At 43.8% G+C, this 21,212-nt stretch overlaps 1 protein-coding gene across 1 annotated transcript in view; it reads right to left on the bottom strand.

Annotated features, from left to right (window-relative positions):
- The window catches only part of LOC135550067 (exostosin-1b-like), a 96,593-nt gene that overhangs the window by 33,458 nt on the left and 41,923 nt on the right, over window positions 1-21,212 (bottom strand). Inside the window, exon 2 of the mRNA XM_064980533.1 lies at window positions 494-587. Coding sequence (XP_064836605.1) covers window positions 494-587 — 94 coding nt within the window. The remainder of the gene's footprint in view (window positions 1-493; window positions 588-21,212) is intronic.

Below are 21,212 nucleotides of genomic sequence, written 5' to 3'. Positions count from 1 at the left end.
AACATTTACATTTACATTTAAGTCATTTAGCAGACGCTCTTAACATCATTAGAAAACCCCTTTTGCAATGATCAATTAGCCTTTTAAAATGAGAAACTTAGCTAACACAACGTGCCATTGGAACACATGAGTGATGGTTACTGATCTGTGCGCCTATATATTCCCTTTAAATCAAAATCAGCCGTTTCCAGCTCCAATAGTCAGTTGCAATGTATACATTGCATTTCTGATCAATTTGATGTTAATTTAAAATGGACATAGAATGAGCTTTTCTTTCAAAAACAGGGACGTTTCTAAGTGACCACAAACGTTTTGAACGGTAGTGTATGTATCGTAATGATGATATATCGTCCCTGTCCATTCCCAGCCCGACTGCACAGGTGCTGGGATATAAAAAAAAAAGAAGGTGTGTGTTGGTCGAAGCCCACTGAACTGCAGTGCCTCCAGGTATCGTAGAGTCAATCTGTGTGTGTGTGTGTGCGGGACCACTCACTTGCAGCGCCTCCAGGAAGCGAAAGGATCCCAGGCGTCTTCCCCGGGGCACCAGGCAGAAAGTGGAGTTGTGTAGCATCTCTCTGTAGTCGTATCTGGGCAGAAACACAAAACATACATGGTCAGTACACGTCACACACGGTCAGTACTGTACGTCACACACACACATACGCACACACAGTAGAGGCTGTCAGGTTTATCTCCTATAGTCATACACCGTCAGGACCAAACATACAGTGCCTTCAGAAAGTATTCATACCCCTTGCCTATATGAGTTTTCCACACATGGATTGGGCATCCATTATTCTTTTTTTTTTTATTCTTCAAGCCCTGTCAAATTGGTTGTTGATCATTGCTAGACACCATTTTTCAGGTCTTGCCATAGACTTGGAAGCAGACTTAAGTCAAAACTATAACACGGCCACTCAGGAACATTCACTGTTGTCTTGGTAAGCAACTCCAGTGTAGGTTAGGCCTTGTGTCTTATGTCATTGTCCTGCTGAAAGGTGAATTTGTTTCCCCAGTGTCTGGTGGAAAATCAGACGGATCCAAGTTTTTCTCTAGGATTCTACCTGTACTTAGCTACATTCCTTTACATTTTTATCACGAACAACTCTAGTCCTTAATGATAAGTATACCCATAACATGATGCAGCCACCACTATGCTTGAAAATATGGATAGTGGTACTCAGTAATGTGTTGCATTGGATTTGCCCCAAACATAACACATTGTATTCAGGACAAAAAGTTCATTCCTTTGCCAGATTTTTGCAGAATTACTTTAGTGTCTTGTTGCAAACAGGATGTTTTTATTCTGGACAGGCTTCCTTCTTTTCCCTCTGTCAATTAGGTTAGTATTGTGGGGTAACTACAATGTTCAGTCATCCTTAGTTCTCCTATCACAGCCATTAAACTATGTTTTTAAAGCCACCATTGGCCTCATGATGAAATCTCTGAGCGGTTTCCTTCCTCACTCCGGAAAATGAGTTAGGAAGGACGCCTGTACCTTTGTAGTGACTGGATGTATTGATACACCCTCCAAAGTGTAATTTAATAACTTCAGCATGCTCAAAGAGATATTCAATGTCAATTTTTTACATAGCTACCAATAGGTGCCATTCTTTGTGAGGCATTGGAAAACCTCCCTGGACTGTGGTTAAATCTGTGTTTGAAATGATCTGCTCCACTGAGGGACCTCACAGATAATTGTGAGGGACACAGGATATGAGGTAGACATTCAACAACCATTGTTAAACACAAATTGCACACAGAGTCAGTCCATGCAACTTGTGACTTGCTAAGGAAATGTTTACTCCTGAACTTATTTAGGCTTGCCTTAAAAGGGGTTGAATACTTATTGACTGAAGACATCAGTTGCATTTATTTATTTATTCATTTGTAAAAAAATAACACAAAAAACATTCCACTTTGACATGGGGTGTAGTGTTTTGGCCAGTGCCACAAAAAAAGCTCAATTTAATACATTTTAAATTCAGGCTTTAACAACAAAATGTTGTGGGATGTGAATACTTTGTCTACACAGGACGAGCTAAGCTCACCGTACTGAACTGAATAAACTGACAGGAAAGATCACACACCCCAGTATACAGCAAGTCCCTCAGCTCCATCAATCATATACAGGTACGGACAGAGGACAGACACCTCTCCATTACCAACACACATTTTCCTAGGGTTTCTCACTGCAGTGCCATTCCTCATCTTCCGCTTGCTCCCTCCATCCCACTCCTCTCCAGTGAAGTGTGCCTTATTGCTATTCTAACAGAATGATCAACCCTGCCAGGGGTAATGAGCTGACTGACACCTGCTACCAAGAGGCAAGCTTCTGCTGCTGTGTCTGCTTAATGTGTGTGTGTATGCATGTGTGCTCCAGAGAGCAGGAGCGGTGTGTACACACCCGAGTGAATTCACACACTCAGGGTGGCAGAGAGAGTAGGTACACAGATGGGAGGATAATATGAAGATGTTTTCCCATTTCACACAGACAGCAGTTTACTGGGATTTAACCTCTACTAGGCCCAGGAGAAAGACTCTTCTCCCTCTCCTGTCATCGGGAGTATCTCAATTGCATTTCCTTGATTCCCCTTCTCTCCTCGCCTCTTTCCCGAAACCCATTGGATGAGAAGGTCAGGAGGTCCCTCCACTCTGGCCTTCTCATCCAATTGGTTTTGAGAAAGAGGTGGGGAGAGAAGAGGATGTGTGGGATCAAGGAAATGCATTTGAGATTCTCCCATTGCCTTTGTCCCATTTTCTCTTAATCACATTTATAAAAGCCCCTTTCTCGTCATCGGTTGTCACAAAATGCTTTTCAACTCTCCTCTATTCCCTTTCTCCTTCCTCTCTCCCTCCCATTATAGTTATTTAACCAGGCAAGTCAGTTTAAGAACAAATTCTTATTTACAATAACTGCCTTGTTCAAGGGCAGAATGACAGATTTTTAACCTTGTCAGCTCGGGGAATCGAACCTGCAACCTTTCGTTCACTAGCCCAACGCTCTAACCACTAGGCTACCTGCCACTACTACTGCAGAACTTGCGAGGGAGTGTGAGCGGTCTAAAGACAAGTCCTTCGGGTTTAGGAGGTTAAAAGAGTGGAGAGGCAGAAAATCATTTCTCATTTAGCATGGTCTAGATGGGGTGAAGGGACCCAGTCATTCTCTCTATCCCTCACCCCATTCATAATGGCATGAGAGTGGAAACACCCAGTATGCAGTGGGATGATGGCCATTTACTGACACTACCAGAAGTGTGTGTGTGTGTGTGTTCACATCACATATAGGCTCACCTAAGATGCAGAGGGCAACAGCCAGGGCAAGTCTACTGCTAGGATTCAAAGCACATGCACACACAGCCATTCACTCTCGCCCACACACACACACACACACACACACAAGCCAATAACTAATTAGCCAGCGCACCGCACTAGTCAGTGCTGAAACTCCCATATATAACATAGTTATTAGCACATAACATGCATCACACACACACCCCTCGGTGGCCAGGAGCTGAGTAGCGGACGACAGCTGCACACCCAAGCATTGGCATTCCATCACCTGCCGATGGAGACAGACGGGACCGCGCACATATTTCTGCACCAGCTGTCTCCCTGTACAGTGCTGCCTCCCCCCGCCCCTCCCTGCCTTAATGCCAGAAAATATCAATGAGACAAACTCTGACCTAAATAGCTGTAGCGTCTCCCTCCCGAGCACATCTGGTTTTGGGGTTAAAGATAAGGTGTGCCCGTGGCATCAGGATATCAGAGCCTGCTCAGAGAAAGCATTTGTAAAGCAAAGCCTCAGAGTAAGGAATGTACTGCACCATATATATGATAGTCTGGTTTTAGCTTACAGATGTTGGTCAGTAAACTAACACAGCGACTGTTTGGTTTTAGTTCATTTCTATGCATTTCAATTTGTTGAAAGGAGTGGAGTGATGGATCTCTTAAAAAAAAAAAAAAAAAGTCCACGCACGTAGCTAAAAGTGAAGGATTAAATTGAATTTCTAGCGGAGAAAAACTCCCAACACGGTTGTTGAAGTGAAGGATTCAATTGAAGCCTTAGTGCGGAGGAAACTCCGTCTGAAGCTCATTTATGAGCTGAAATGGCACGCTCGCTAGGGTGACAACTGTGGTTGAAGCCTTAACCTGAGTAACGGTTGCATTTCCATTGTCGTTTCCATTCAGTCGCATCTAAGAACCACATTATTATTGTTATGAATAGTACGGACGTCAAAACACGGGAGAACCAAGGACACAGGTGATTCCTAATGTGAAATTATCGCTCGTGCTCACAGAACAATTGGTTCTTAGAGATTAGGAGCAGGACCTGCAATTGTAACAGTAAACAACTCACAAAAATGGACGACTTGCAGTGTAGCCGTTAGTAATCCATGCATCTATGTCCTCATAAGAATGTGAAGGTGTGCCTTCTATTTTACATGCACTGTATGTAGTTCTGTACCCGTCTATTAAATGTTACGTACGATTTCATTTTTATGTGGTTCTGTCCTTCAGCTGGAATTGTCTAATGTTTTTACTGAGTGGCTACGGATACAGAGTTTTGAGTATCCGAATTTGGCTGCATGTAACTCAGCAGCTAAGAAGAACATGAAAAATCGCCAGACTGCCTGTTTTTATCCGTAGGCACTCAGTGACATTATTAGACACGGGACCCCCTGTGCTCTACCAACTGAGCTACACGGGACTGGTATCTGTGTTTTGCTACGTTCCACCTCTGGCCAGCCCAACGTTCTAAGCAGCGGTGTATCGCCCTGGTGCCATATATGCTGATATCGTGGCGAGACTCTCGTGTAGCTCAGGTGGTAGAGCATCGCACTTGCGACACCAGGGTTGTGGGTTCGACTACCATGGGGGTCCAGTACAAAGATAGTATGAAAATGTATGCACTCACTACTGTAAATACAGTGCCTTGCGAAAGTATTCGACCCCCTTGAACTTTGCGACCTTTTACCACATTTCAGGCTTCAAACATAAAGATATAAAACTGTATTTTTTTGTGAAGAATCAACAACAAGTGGGACACAATCATGAAGTGGAATGACATTTATTGGATATTTCAAACTTATTTAACAAATCAAAAACTGAAAAATTGGGCGTGCAAAATTATTCAGCCCCTTTACTTTCAGTGCAGCAAACTCTCTCCAGAAGTTCAGTGAGGATCTCTGAATGATCCAATGTTGACCTAAATGACTAATGATGATAAATACAATCCACCTGTGTGTAATCAAGTCTCCGAAAAAATGCACCTGCACTGTGATAGTCTCAGAGGTCCGTTAAAAGCGCAGAGAGCATCATGAAGAACAAGGAACACACCAGGCAGGTCCAAGATACTGTTGTGAAGAAGTTTAAAGCCGGATTTGGATACAAAAAGATTTCCCAAGCTTTAAACATCCCAAGGAGCACTGTGCAAGCGATAATATTGAAATGGAAGGAGTATCAGACCACTGCAAATCTACCAAGACCTGGCCATCCCTCTAAACTTTCAGCTCATACAAGGAGAAGACTGATCAGAGATGCAGCCAAGAGGCCCATGATCACTCTGGATGAACTGCAGAGATCTACAGCTGAGGTGGGAGAATCTGTCCATAGGACAACAATCAGTCGTATATTGCACAAATCTGGCCTTTATGGAAGAGTGGCAAGAAGAAAGCCATTTCTTAAAGATATCCATAAAAAGTGTAATTTAAAGTTTGGAAGAAAACCTGATGGAGTCTGCAAAAGACCTGAGACTGGGACGGAGATTTGTCTTCCAACAAGACAATGATCCAAAACATAAAGCAAAATCTACAATGGAATGGTTCAAAAAATAAACATATCCAGGTGTTAGAATGGCCAAGTCAAAGTCCAGACCTGAATCCAATCGAGAATCTGTGGAAAGAACTGAAAACTGCTGTTCACAAATGCTCTCCATCCAACCTCACTGAGCTTGAGCTGTTTTGCAAGGAGGAATGGGAAAAAAAATTCAGTCTCTCGATGTGCAAAACTGATAGAGACATACCCCAAGCGACTTACAGCTGTAATCACAGCAAAAGGTGGCGCTACAAAGTATTAACTTAAGGGGGCTGAATAATTTTGCACGCCCAATTTTTCAGTTTTTTATTTGTTAAAAAAGTTTGAAATATCCAATAAATGTCATACCACTTCATGATTGTGTCCCACTTGTTGTTGATTCTTCACAAAAAATACAGTTTTATATCTTTATGTTTGAAGCCTGAAATGTGGCAAAAGGTCGCAAAGTTCAAGGGGGCCGAATACTTTCGCAAGGCACTGTATGTAGTGTAAGGGCTATTTCAAAATCAAATTTTAGTCACGTGTCGAATACAACAGGTTCACCTTACAGTGAAATGCTTACCTACAAGCCCCTAACCAACAATGCAGTTTAAAAAATACAAATAAGAAATGAAAGGAACAAGTAATTAAAGAGCAGCAGTAAAATAACAATAGCGAGACTATATACAGGGGGTACCAGCACAGAGTCAATGTGCAGGGGCACCGGTTTGTCGAGGTAATCTGTCCATGTAGGTAGTTATTAAAGTGACTATGCATAGATAACAGAGTATCAGCGGTGTAAAAGAGGGGGGGGGGGATGCAAATAGTCCTGTGGCTACCCATTTGATTAGATGTTCCGACGTCTTATGGCTTCAGGGTAGAAGCTGTTTAGAAAGCTTCTTGGACATAGACTTGGTGCTCCGGTAGAGTTTGCCGTGCGGTAGCAGAGGGGACAGCCTATGCCTCGGGTGGCTGGAGCCTGACAATTGTTTGGGCCTTCCTCTGACACAGCCTAGTACAGAGGTCCTGGATGGCAGGAAGCTTTGCCCCAGTGACGACCCTCTATAGCGCCATACGGTCAGATGCTGAGCTGTTGCCATACCAGGCGGTAATGCAACCGGTCAGAATGCTCTCGATGGTGCATTCTGGTCAAAATTATTATTAATTAATATCAACCCTGGAGTTTCTTTGCCCATGGGAGAAGTATATTTCAAACCACCAGTCCTTTCGCCACACAAGTTAATCTAATCTACAATTGTTGAATGAGTTTCCTGTAAACAATAGATGATATTCCTTCTCTTTAATCCAGGTAAATACTAATAGTATTTTCTTATTTCACAATTTACAATAAATGAGATACAAGCATCAATTATATTTACAGTACATAATATATGTTCGTAAACTTACATTTAAAAGTACCATAATGATTGAGTGTCGATATAGCAGTACCATGGTATTTGCACTGGTACTGAGTAAACCTCAAATTGTTCTCGACTATTCCACCCATTAAAACCTCCCCCCATCCCAAGTTGGAATGCCGTCCCAGTGACTGGCTTGAAGAAAGAGTTTTCTGGAGGAGCGGGTGGGGGAAGGGTGCGGGCACAATCTCTTTATCCCTTAGCCACAGCCTCAATGTTATGTGTAATGTCATGTTTTATGTAGACCCCAGGAAGAGGAGCTGCAGCTGGAGCCAAATGGTGATCCTAATAAAATACTAGACACAGAGATCCAGCTAGATAAGACAGATCTGCAGCCAGACAGGCAGGCAACTGGCTCTGGTGCCTCTTAACGACAGGAGGTTGGAATGCTACAGGTACAAGTTGGTTGTAGATACAGATCTAGGATCAGCTTGGGGAGGGGGGTCACCAGCTTTACATTAGTTAAATGTAATAACCAGTAAGGTGAATTTAACACAAAACTGATCAGGGCTCAGCATCCAGAAGCAAGGACTGCCCAACACTGTTATAATAATGTCCTAAACAGTAATGACAGCTAGTGTCAGATTATGACAACTGACTGATGGGTCCATGTCTGCAGATAATGGTGTAGATTCCACAAGATGCAGAGCTGTACAAGAAGTGAATAAATTGTCACCTTGAGAGAGAGATTATATATAGAGATGATATATAATCTCTTTCTCAAGGTGACAATTTATTCACATCTTACACAGCTCTGCATCTTGTGGGGTTCTACCCTTCATCTCTTCTATCACGTCTCCTTGAAAGCCAGAGAGGAGTGGCCCAGACCAGACATATCCACTGCTTGCCCCTTCAGCCGGCTTGCTGGGGCACTTAGCAGGGTCACTGGTCGCTGGCTGAGGGGTACAGTAGAGGCCGCTCGCCTTACTCCATCCCATTTTCCTTTTCCTCTGTAACAGCAGCAGAGCTTTGTCATCCTGCTGACCTTGAGCTGCTGAGGAAACCCACTGCTGAGCGAACCGAGGAGCCCACAGGCTGTGTGTGTGTGTGTGTGTGTGTGTGTGTGTGTATGAGAGTGGGAGAAAAAAAGAGAATGGGGCAGCATATGAGTAGACTATTGGTAAGGGGCGTTGTGCCTTGAGTGAAAACATCGCACAATCTCGAGGAAATATGATTCAGATCAGAGGAACTGAAAATAAGCCCTAATTAAATAATTGGTGTGTGTGTGTGTTTCACAGGTCTGATGCAATTAGGTGACCCTCTCATGCAGACCCACCAAGAACAACTTTCAACTGTTGCCATGGCAACAAACGTTTCGTGCCTTCACTTAGTAGGGTGATTTATTTCCATGAGTTCTGAACTTAATCCAGACGCACAAAAATAAATAAATCACCACGTTTTTTTTTAAGTGTTCCCATTTTTTTTTTTTAAAGAAACTTTCCGAAACAAAGATCCTTCCTTAGTCCCCCATTAGCCAGGGAGGGGGGCTTGCCTGGGCAAGATGCCAGCGGTGCACTGCCGTCAGGCCTGAAGCAGTATGGGTATCCGACAGACTCTAGCTAGAGCAAACTCTCCCTCCGGGTCCGCTCGTTCTAAAGTGATGAAAACACAAAACCGCAAACATCGATGTTCTCCAAAAACACCGAGAAAAGGATCCAATTAAGGACTTTCATGAGGCTGTTGTCACATTAGCCTAAGATATCTCTAGTCTCTCTCCCAGTGTGTGTGCGCGCTGCGTGTGTAATTACCGTGTGTGTGTGTGTACTGCGTGTGTAATTACCGTGTGCGTGTGTGTGCTGCGTGTGTAATTACCGTGTGTGTGTGTGTATGCGCTGCGTGTGTAATTACCGTGTGTGTATGCGCTGCGTGCGCGTGAATTGCCCGAAGGGGGCTGGGATGTTTTTTTGTCAGTCTGAAGACTCAAAGACGGTGAGGACTGAAGCTGTGTGGCTTAATCGTAACAATGAGGGGATGGAAGTAACACCGCAAAATGGAGGATTATGGCCACTGTGATATAGTGCGTCAGGCCTGGGAGCTAGCTGTAAACTCCGGTCAGACCTGGAGACCTTGGTTAGGTGTGTGTGTGCGCGCGAGCGAGCGAAAGAGAGCGCGCGCGATAGTGAATTATTAAAAGGCAAATGAGTGATGCAGTCAGAACGTGTGTGCATGTTTGAGAAAGCTAATTAGTATACAGGCTTATAGGTGTAGGAGTGATTAAGACTGAGCATATGGTGTGAGTGCCTGTGAGTGAGGCCGATGTGACTGATTAAGACAGGTAATGTACTTGTGTGCTGTATATCAGGGACATATGTTGGTGTGTGTCTGCATAAGAACGATTATCGGTGTCCACCGATAACCATAATGTTGGTTATTTTGGGGTATTTAAACAACTGACCCAAGTCGGATCAATTATTTGAATTCCATTGTGTTGCTTTTTTTCCCCTCTCCTGTGAGCTCAATGCGCACATTGCATAGTTTCTCTAGAGACCAATCAGATCCAGCCTGAACTGTGCGATGTAGTAGGGAGTTGTAGTTTCCAACAGGCCAATGTTATACATAGTTTAGGGCATAAAACGTGGTAATTAACTGCAATGACCATAATCCATTGTGCATCCACTTTTTTCTTTATTTATTATTTATTTAACTGGGCAAGTCAGTTAAGAATACATTATTTACAATGACGGCCTACCCCGGCCAAACCCTAACGACGCTGTGCCAATTGTGCGCCGCCCTGTTGTTCGCCGCCCCAATCACTGATGGTTGTGATACAGCCTGGAATCGAACCAGGGTCTGTAGAGACACCTCTAGCACTGAGACGCAGTGCATTAGACCGCTGCGCCAGTCGGGTGGGTTTCTTTTACGCCTGCTGCAGAGAGAGAAGAATACGAGATGTTGAGGTGATGTAGAGAGCAGCTGTTGCTTCGTGAGGTACCTGAAAATACATGATCTAAGTGATTGAGCGTTGGTATTCAGCAGCCATAAAAGTATGCCTTATTTACCTTGAACTACAAAATAGGGATTTTGTCAGACAGCATAGGCAGCAGCTCTATAGAGATGAGATGACTTGGAATTAAATAATGAAAAGTAATCAAATGAAATAAATGTAATGTACACAACTTAAATGTTTTATCAAAGTAACGTAAATAAATTATAGTTAAGTGATAAGCAGTCACTATCATCATGGGACTTTTATTAATCGTTTTATTCTGTGTTACAGCATTCAACCCAAATAGTCAAAAACCGTGATTAAAATTTTAAAAAATGAACAGAAACCAAACAGACCTCAAAAAGCAGGAAGAGCTCAGCACTGCCCCCTGTACTCCCCACTCATCATCCCCGCGGCTGGATGCCCTGCCCCTGTGGTGTGTGTCCGGCATTCTCTCCTCCTCGCTCCAGCACGCTCTCCTCCACAACTAATTCATTACCCTAATTAGGCCTCATTATCCAGCTTATGCTAGTTCCAATTAGCATCCTAGCATAACGTAACCCTGAGGTCCGCTTCCCCAAACAAACACACAGGCTGTGTGCAGGGTCCCATGACAGCCGTGAGGTCTGGCTACACACGGGGGAATCCGATTACGCTCACTTACAGTCCAGACTCCAGTACACTTTACTTAGCAACTGACTTTCAGAGGTCTCTCTTTCTAAATAGGCAACAAAAAAAACTCCCCTATTATGCATGTAGGAAGACGCAAGACACTTTGTTCAAGTTATAGGGACTACACCTAAGAACCGACCATCAGTGTCAGTCACATCTAACTAAAGCCAAAATATATATATTTTTAAGTCAGTTGTCTAAATGTCAATTAGCCCATTTTGTTTTTACATTATAATTGTCTTTATTATGCAAACAAGTAATAAAGTGTGGGTTATTGTCAGTACTCCAGGGAGAAAGTGGAAGAATCTGCAAATGATGATGGTGAGCTAGTTAGCATTAGCGTGCTGTGACTTGAAGGCTGAGTAACTCCAAACAAGGACTCAAAACCAAAACAGCTTCCTCAGGAATGTATCGTCAAGGTCTTAGCTAGCTTAGCTATGCTACCATAAAAAGAAACATTGAATGTTTAAGCGTAGCTAGGAGGTAGTGAAGTCAGTGACACAGCCCGTATGGCATGCTAACTTCTGAACAGCCAAATGCATCAGTTTCCCACTTATACCTCATACCTCCCCCCAGCATTTCCTCCTAGCCTACCATTCCCCTGTCACATGTGTAAGCCTGAATATTTTACAAATACACCGATAACAGGGGTCCCTCCTGCAGAGATACTAATTCACTGTGACAGCTTTATCCAATGCAATTTTTTCAATTTGCTCTCTCCCCGCCCCCCTAGCTGTTTCCCACAGCAAACAGATTGAGGCAATTTTTCGGTTACATTTAGTATCTGCCTAATGCTCAGAGTCCCCAATGACTATCTCTCCCTCCAGAGGATAAGGGGGGACTTTTAGAGGGACTCTCAACTCCCCCAACACACACTTCAAATCAAAGTTTATTGGTCACGTACACAGTTTAGCAGATGTTCTAGTGGGTGCAGCAAAATGCTAGCGCCTAACAATGCACGCAGCCACACGCAAGTCACACAGCACCAAGACAGTTCACATGTAGTCTAACACACACACACACACAAACCACTTCGATTTGCTCCCTGTTCGGGGCCCTGAGACACCTCGGAGGTCCAGACCCTCTGCATACACACTGGAGACCAGCTGTGTCTCATACTGCAGTGCACTTTACTTCCAGATGGCCCTCACGATGACGCAGTGTGTGTGTCATGCATGTGTGCGTGCCGTCCGTCCGTCCGTCCGTCCGTCCGTCCGTCCGTGTGTGTGTGTGTGTGCGAGAGAGAGCGTGAGAGACAGCCTTGGATTTAGACAGCACATGCATCGCTGCAGCCTCCTTTTAAACTCAAACATTTGTCAGAGCTGCTGGAATAGATAGCATAGGCCATATTTAGCCTTCTATCTGCAGCACACTAACCATATAAATATGGAAACACGTGCACATGCACACACACACACGCAGAACATGGGTAGCTAGTAAAATCCCAGTGCATATGGCCCTGGTCCCATCTGCCTCTAGCTCCACTCCTCAAGAAAGGTGACTGGAAACCTAATTAACTCAAATAACAATTCCCTTTAAAAGGCTAAAACCACACACTCAGGGCCATATGCACCCCCAGTTACAGCACAGCATGAGATAAAGTCCAATAAAACACAAACTCCCAAATAAAAAGATAAATGGGTGAATGAATAAAGATCGCCTGGGTCAGAGTTTGGATGTGGTGGGTGGCTGATCGCTAAAGGTTTCAGGATATGATTCCCTGGCATAAACAGTCACAGTACATTTTAACAGTAGTATTTAGAGTAGCACTCTCTTCCACACACACACACCAATACAAATAATTCTGTTCTCTCTCTCTCTCTCTTACACTCCAACCCTAGCAATCATGCTCGGCGTGAGTCCGACATATCCCAAGGTGAAGCAGCAAACCCTCACAATGTATGACAGAGGAGAGCTGCACAGGGATAATGTCTGACAGAGTGAGGGTGAATGAGAGCAGAGTGCTGGCTGGCTGTGTGGTGTTTTGAAGGGCCCATTCACTTGCAGTGCCTCCAGGAATCAAAAGGGGTGTGTGTGTGTGTGTGTGTGTGTGTGTGTGTGTGTGTGTGTGTGTGTGCAGTTGAGAAGCTTACGAAGTACCAAGACACAGGAGCAACATGAATCATAGAACGAGGGGAGAAAAGACGCCAGTATGACAATGGTTCAATTAAAAATGATTCAGAAAAAAATCTAATTCAATACAAAATGCTCCCACTGTTTTTATAAAGGGCTTAATCCGAATGTGAAAATGTGAGCACGTAACCCTTTACTTTCACATATGTCTGAATGAATCATGCATTGAGGAGATTTGTGGGAAAATTTGAGTTATTCTCACAGACCTCAAGCTCGGACTTAGGATTCGACCCTAAGAGAAAGGAGTCATTGTTTCTGTGCATTGTTTCTCGTCTGTTGATGTGACTAATGCCACTAGAGAAGGTGGCCTTTGGCTACAACCAACACATCTTAGTCATATGACTGGCTAGCCGTCTGGTCTCATATGACCCATCTTAGGGTTGAACCCTGGGTGGAACCTAGGGTCGAGTCAGTGGGGTCAAAGAGCACTGTGGTCCCTAGCCCAAAAAACAAAAAGACAGGGGGTGGTGGTAGTCTTTGAACGGTGTTGTTCGCTGTGTGTGTGTGTGTGTGTGTGTGTGTGTGTGTGTGTGTGTGTGTGTGTGTGTGTGTGTGTGTGAGAGAGATCTCCCCCCCCCCCCCCTTTAAGCCAGAGGTGAGAGCAGTGAGCAGCCCCTGATGTAGTGGCGCCGTCTGAGACGAGGAGAGCAGTACGGGGAACAGCTGTTCCTGAGCACTCGACGGCGGGGTCAGGGGGAGAAGCGGCCGTGCTGCAGCTGTGTTCTCAGGGCGGCTGAGACCCAGAGGAGAGGGGCTGTTCACAGACAGGGCCAGGAGAGGGTCACACGAGAGACAACAGAGAGATGGCAGATACAAGAAACCCACAGTCCAAAACAGAACAACCCAAACACAAAGTAGCTAAATCTACAGTGAATCTCCCTCACACTCAAGAGATTAGAGTGAAAGATCCATCAGCACACAGGCCAAAATTGCAGTAAAACAACCTTGCCAAAACTAGGTTTACAGGCAGAAACTACAGTGAAAGTCCAGAAAGCAAGTCTACAAAGAAAGACCTTTCATGCAGAAACCTTGGAAAAATAGAGATTATTTGAAGAGAAACACCATCTGCACAGAAACCATAAAGAAATAGCTTATCCAAAGATAGAAGCCCTTTGACTTTCTTACAGGAGTCTAGACTAAAGAAGCGGAAAAACTGTATGTCCGACCTTGTGTCAGACAAACCTACTCAGAACAAGAAAATCACTGAACTTCGTCACGCTTCATTTTGTACCCAAGTTATAATTAAGAGGGCGCATTTCAGACTGAACCGACTTGTAGATTAAAATCATCAAATCCCAATAAAGGATCGGATAGAGAAGGAATGGGTTCAAAATTGAATGAGAAAGTGAGTTTGAATGCGAGCCTTGACTTCCAGCGATGAACCCGCTAAGGCTGAGGAGAGAAGACGGGGGCGGGGAAATCATAAGTCAATAATACAGACGACTAAGTAGTCTCCTAGCAACCTGATGGACCACAGCGGCTTACTTTGTCTCACTTGCAAATAGAGGGAGCGTGAGACAGACGGCCCCATCCCAAATCAACCCCGACTCCTCGCCCTTATGATCCAAGAGGATTGGAAAGGAAGGCCTAAGCAATATGGTAATAACTCTTTGCTCTCTGATCTGCTAGGTGGAATTTGTGCATACATTGCATCCCTCTCAGATCTTCTGAAATGCATAGGGGGTAAGGGCTAGGGGTCAAATCGGTATTAAAGCAAGAGATGGGAGGACAACTGATGTTTGACATATGCACTAAATATGCAATAGACCATCAAATATAGCACTAAACTAATAGGCCAGAGTTCATGAGACCGTAATAGATTGGGATCTATTGGTCGCATGAATCTACACTCCTGAGGTTGGGTTCCGATCGCACAGATGACTGGAGCATGGTGCCAACATCATCAGAGTTGTGGCTTTGATTCCTGCATGGGGTCGCAACTACTGAATGTGTGCCTGAACTGTACGTCGCTTTGAATAAGAGCACCAGCTAAATGACCGTATTGTAATTTAAATTCCTGAAGCCGGGTCTATTCCTGTTGTGGTGTCGGATAGGAACCTCCTGGGAACCATGGCTCCTAAACCCAGTAACGGGACAGACTAAAGTCTCCTTCAGGGGCTGTGTCACATTTCACCTTTCAATCAGAACGCCAGAGAGTATTTTTTCCCCCGTAAGTGTGCAATCAAGCAGAGTTTACCTTTTGAATCTACAACGGAGGGATATTGTTGCCAGAGAGCCATGACTTCAGTCACTAAGAAGGCCAACTTCTTCATTTCAAAAAGGGAGACGCTGAAGGTGAGTTGGTCGGGAAAAGAGAGAGAGAGAGAGAGAGAGAGAGATGGTCTAAGGGACGGGGGAGAGAACGAAGCATTAATAGTGGCAATTACGCCACGGCCATCTCTGTTCGCGAGCAGCCCACGCATATTCTCAAACGCTACTTATGGATTTCTCTTTGTGGGGTACACACACACACACACACACACACACTCAGTCCTATCTTAGACACTAATCTTGAATGCATAATCTAGTCTTTTCCCCTCACTGTGGTGCGGAAGAGTAATCTAGTGCTTTGATCCGTCTCAGTGAGGAGCTGTCGACTCCTATCCAACCATGTAATTCCCCCGAATTAGGTGTTTGAGGAGCCGCCATTGTTAGCCAACCCCCCTCTGACAATCGAGACAAATCTGCCTCTGAAAGTCATAACCTCACCAAGGCATTAACTGTCTCCGACTAAGAGTTCAGCAATTTCCGTCGACTAAGTTAGCACAAGCCGCTGGAGAAACAACTCAGAGAGCAAGTAAACCATTGCATCTCATAATAGGCCTGGCTAACTGCTTCGGCTCCAACAGTGACTGTAATTACCATTGTAATAACGGCTAATGGTAATGCTAATCATAACAATAGAGCAATGTGATGAGAAAATGGTGCTTGCAGGCCCAGATGCAGTTTAGGGCAATTAGGCTAAGGAAAATAACTGGGGCCCGGCCTCCTTCTGTTGACGCCATCTTATCAGGCCCATCTCTCTGCTTTCACTCACTTGGCTTTGAAGTCAAAAAAGTAAACTCAACATAGCCTCTGATGTCCGAGGATAACTCAGTGAGAACGACTGACAAAGTGACCCAGGTAGTGACCCAGGTGGACAGATGGCTGAGAACAGCAAGCCATGATGACATGACAGCAGAACCTTTGAATGATGGCTAAATGCCAAGGAAAGAAATCCAAGAATGTGTCTTCTACTAAGCATTGTCAGGTTTTCGTAGAATCGTAAGAGTTTCAGCTAAAACGCTAATGATAGGCAATGAAAATGGCAGGTTAAAAGGTATCATCAGTAATGTCACTGCGAGAGCTCGCACCATCCACTTTAAGTAGTGCTCCTATCGAAAAATGCAGCGGAAGTCCCGGGAGCCCCTCTGTGCAACGCTGACGCACTCCCCTTCAGCTGGAGCAGTTCAAAGGAGTTGAAGAAACCATTTACAGTGCCGAGAAGGCTTCTTCTCCTCCCTCTTTCTATCTAGATCCCCCACTCTCCCTCTCGTTCCCCCTCTCTATGATTGACCTTGGGTTAAACGCATTTAAAATTAGAGCTCACAGGATCTGCACGCCCCCCTCCCACACTGCGAGCTCAAAGCCGAGCCCTCTGGACAGCCATTTCTCATATGCGAGCCGGAGCTTCCAACTGTCAGACCTCTCTACAGGATTCGCAATCAAACATAACAGGGCCTCGATCGACTTGCCAGGGTTTTCAAGCTGAAGAAGTGTTCCCCACACACATGCATAACATTGGGATAATACAATACGTGCAGATGTCACACCCACCGCCTCAGACCTTCATACAAGATGGTACATCTCGGGCATTGTAAGCCATAGCTTTGAAAAAGGGTACCTCCATCTTGGAGATTTCCAGTATACAAGCCAGTGACGACACATTTCACATATGGGTCACTTGGGTCAGTAACACCTCAATGTGCGCTTTAATGTTGCATCGCCAACATTGAGAATAACCAGCAGCCATGATTAGCAATATACGCTGAGCCATAAAAACAAATATCTAATCAGGAGAAACTGCGAGGTACCCATGAGTATCACCATTGGACCCCACCCCACCCACATCATGATGATTGTAGGTTTTCTAAAGAAAGCCTATGCACATTGCCTACTGTGTGCTTGGATAAAAAGACAACATAGCAGAGACAAACCACCACCGGCTCTAAGAATTAAATTGAAAAAAAGGAAGATTTAAAAGCAAATGGGATAAAAACATTTTTTTATTTTTTTTAAACAGTCGGTAAACCCAAAGTGATCTAATTTCCAATGCAACATATGGGGAAATAAAAGGTCAAAGATTTATATTTAGACACTGGGTATTTTTTTTTCCACAGAGCAGCTGAGCTGACAATGGAGTCATGTGGAAATCCTGCACAGAAAAAGGCAGAACCAAGCTCTAGCATAAGCGCTAACGCTCCCGGGGGGGGGGGGGGGGTCTGAGGCGTCAGAGTGATCTCATTAGTCTCTTCATGAATATTTGCGTTGGAAACTCCTCCGAGGAAAGTTTCATGGTGAGACTTGGAAGGGAAGAAAAAGATGGATTCTCAATTTGGAGCCCCGATCCTGATCAGATAATAATCACTCCTATCCTCCTATAGTTAGCAACAAATTGCAAAAAAAATTCAAACACACCACAAGAAGTAGACTCAGGAGAAAGCAGAAGCATAAAGGAAAAAAACAGGCCCTAATTAAAGGCTGAGAAAGCTCTTGGGGTAGCTGCTAGGCCTATTTCCCTTCCACTTTATGCCGCTTTAGGTATTTTCTGCACCCCTCTTGAGTAGGCACTAAGGAGTAGAAGAACATGATTAATGCTTGTTTCAAGTGAGGCTCCGTTTTTTTTTTCTGCGGCATTCGCATTCCAACGACGACAAACTCTTAACCTGGCAAATGAGGAGTACGGATTCACCTTTAACAACTCAAAAGGGACCTGGATCTCACTCAGCTCCAGGCGAGGGACGTTTCAACTGATATCCATCAACGGCTGTTACTGTAGCAGCAACTGCACTGTCAACAGGGTCGGCCCGCCCATTAGGCAGGATTAGGGTGGAAGATTGACTGGGGCAGCTTTTTCTGAGCTAAACTGGCCAAGAGGCACACCTGCAACAATATATAAATGCCTAACACAAATCTGCCCAAAACAATGAAAACTTGCCCATGCCCAACGCGCCTCTCCAGTGTACCGTTGGAGAGACAATGCGCTGCAGCGCCCCCCCACCAACACTCAAGAAACCTAACATAAATCATGTAGCCTATAGTAAAAAAAGAGAAGTAGCCTATGGTTTTCCTGTAGCCTTTCACCATGCACGTCCTTGTCTGCGAACATATAGCCTAAATGGCACTTTATCAAATAAAATGTGATTCAACTTTCACACACACACACACACACACACACACACACACACACACACACACGTTCAAAAGTTGAGTCACTTAGAAATGTCCTCGTTTTTGAAATATTTTTTTTGTTGCTTTTGTCCATTAAAATAACATCAAATTGATCAGAAATACACTGCAAACATTGTTAATGTTGTACATGACTATTGTAGCTGGAAACGGCAGATTTTTAATGGAATATCTACATTGACATACAGAGGACCATTATCAGCAACCATCACTCCTGTGTTCCAATGGCACATTGTGTTAGCTAATCCAAGTTTATCATTTAAAAAAAGGCTAATTGATCATTTTAAAACCGTTTTGCAATTATGTTAGCACAGCTGAAAACTTTGTGCCGACTAAAGAAGCAATAAAACTGGCCTTCTTTAGACTAGTTGAGTATGTGGAGCATCGGGGCAGCAGGGTAGCCTAGTGGTGAGAGCGTTGGACTCATAACCGGAAGGTTGCAAGTTCAAATCCCCGAGCTGAACAGGCAGTTAACCTGAACCCACTGTTCCTAGGCCGTCATTGAAAATAAGAATTTGTTCTTAACTGACTTGCCTAGTTAAATAAAGGTTAAAAAAATAAAAAGCATTTGTGGGATTGATTACAGGCTCAAAATGTCCAGAAACAAAGAACTTTCCTGAAACTAAATCAGTCTATTCTTGTTCTGAGAAATGAATTCCATGTGAGAAATTGCCAAGAAACTGAAGTTCCCGTACAACGTTGTGAACTCCTCCCTTCACAGCACAAACTAGCTCTAACCAGAATAGAAAGAGTGGGAGGCCCCGGTGCACAACTGAGCAAGAGGACAAGTGTCTAGTTTGAGAAACTGATGCCTCAACCGGCAGCTTCATTAAATAGTACCCACAAAACACTGCTGGCCTTCTTGACAGAGTTGCAAAAAAAAAAAAAAAAAGCCATCTTTGACTGGCCAATAAAAATAAAAGATTAAGATGGGCAAAAGAACACAGACACTGGACAGAGGAAGGAAAAAAGTGTTATGGACAGACAAATCTAAGTTTGAGGTGATCTCAACCCTATTGAGCTGTTGTGGAAGCAGCTTGACCATATTGTAAGTAAGAAGTGCCCATCAAGCCAAATCCAACTTGTGTGAGGTGCTACAGGAAGCATGGGGTGAAATGTTTTCAGATTTCTTAGATAAAAGCAAAGTTTGAAGGACACAATTATTATTTATAACCTTGACTATATTTCCTATTCATTTTGTAACACATTTCATGAATGCTTTCATGGAAAAAGGACATTTAAGTGACCCCAGACTTTTGCGTTTGTTTACATATACATACAAAATATCATAAAAAACAGGACAATATGGAATGAAATTAGGCTACTCATGACTGCTGTCCGGGAGTTTCACTCCATGGTCTAAATTGTCATGAATCCGTGGTTTCAATTGTAGGCCTATTCATACATTTTTGACAAGCTGATCATAGCAAAGAAAAAGAAAAACACTGCATTTCCAACTGTGTAAACACATTGATTCTCATTGCAACTCGGCTCAAAATAACTCCTGATAAAACTTGGGTATTTGATATGCAGATCTTAAAATAGCCAAAATGTTTAGTCTTAAGCCTAGGATAATAAACGCAACTGCCTGCTTCACAAACGGTACCGCATACAATTGCATTGCGGGCCGACACTGAGGCTACACTATTCTAGTTTTGTGAGGATAGCAGGAGAGCGGAAATTTTGGGGTCTCGCCTACAGCGCCGGAACAGCCAGAACCAGGCGAGACTGTCAAAACACCATCTGGCTGCTGTCCATCACAAGGAATGCTGTTTTATTTTTATTACATAGGTATTCTCTTGCACACTATTAACCATGCGGTGTAGGAGAATGAGGGTCGAGGAGAAATTATTTCAATGATTCAGTTTTTCCTAGTATGTAGATTATGGATGCTGGTCTGGACGAAAAACAGGTCAATGCTGATGACGATTTAAAAAAAATTTTAGAAGCCATTTCATTCCTCGAACAATAATAATTGTGCTCGACTAAGCATACGGTTTGTATAAGTGAGAGGAGCGTATGTTGTGTGGTGAGGTTTCGTGCGAATGACTTACTTTCGAGCGGTCTGTAGGTAAATAGGCCGAGCTGAACTAAAGTTTCAATTCCGGTGAGTTAACTAGTGTGTGGTGTGGTGTGGTGTGTGTGTAGGCCACAGAGTTTAGTTTTGTGTCGGTTCATGTCTGATTATCCGCATCAGTGACCTAATGACCCCAGTCCGTTTTTATAGACATACGTTCAACATCCTGGTGAGTTGTCCGAGTCACGACTCCCCGTGTTTTGACAACAATGACTTTAAATGATCTTGTCAGATGTCTAATCCGAAATTCCACAAAATGGTAAACAATGTGAGCTCATCTTTAAAAAGGACGTTTAAACTGAGCGACGCCACACTCAACGGCATTCATTATAGCAAAATGACCATTTTCGTTGTAAGCGTCAGTAAAAATCAGCCACACCAGCTAAACTTAATTGGCTCATCACTCTAGCTTAAATCCTAGCCACCACGAGCCCCAGTGATGGGTACTCAGTTAGCCAGCCATGTATATCCCTCATCAAGAGAACAGTCTGCATTTACGGTCATGCATTACCACGATAATAGCCTAAACATGTGACGGTAATAGCCTAAACATGTGACGGTATAAACATGTGACGGTAATAGCCTAAACATGTGACGGTAATAGCCTAAACATGTGACGGTAATAGCCTAAACATGTGACGGTAATAGCCTAAACATGTGACGGTAATAGCCTAAACATGTGACGGTAATAGCCTAAACATGTGACGGTAATAGCCTAAACATGTGACGGTAATAGCCTAAA

The sequence above is a fragment of the Oncorhynchus masou genome, chromosome 12, assembly GCF_036934945.1.
Source record: "Oncorhynchus masou masou isolate Uvic2021 chromosome 12, UVic_Omas_1.1, whole genome shotgun sequence".
NCBI lineage: Eukaryota > Metazoa > Chordata > Actinopteri > Salmoniformes > Salmonidae > Oncorhynchus > Oncorhynchus masou.
The sequence above is the reverse complement of the archived record's forward strand: the minus strand, read 5'-3'. Positions and strand labels throughout refer to the sequence as shown.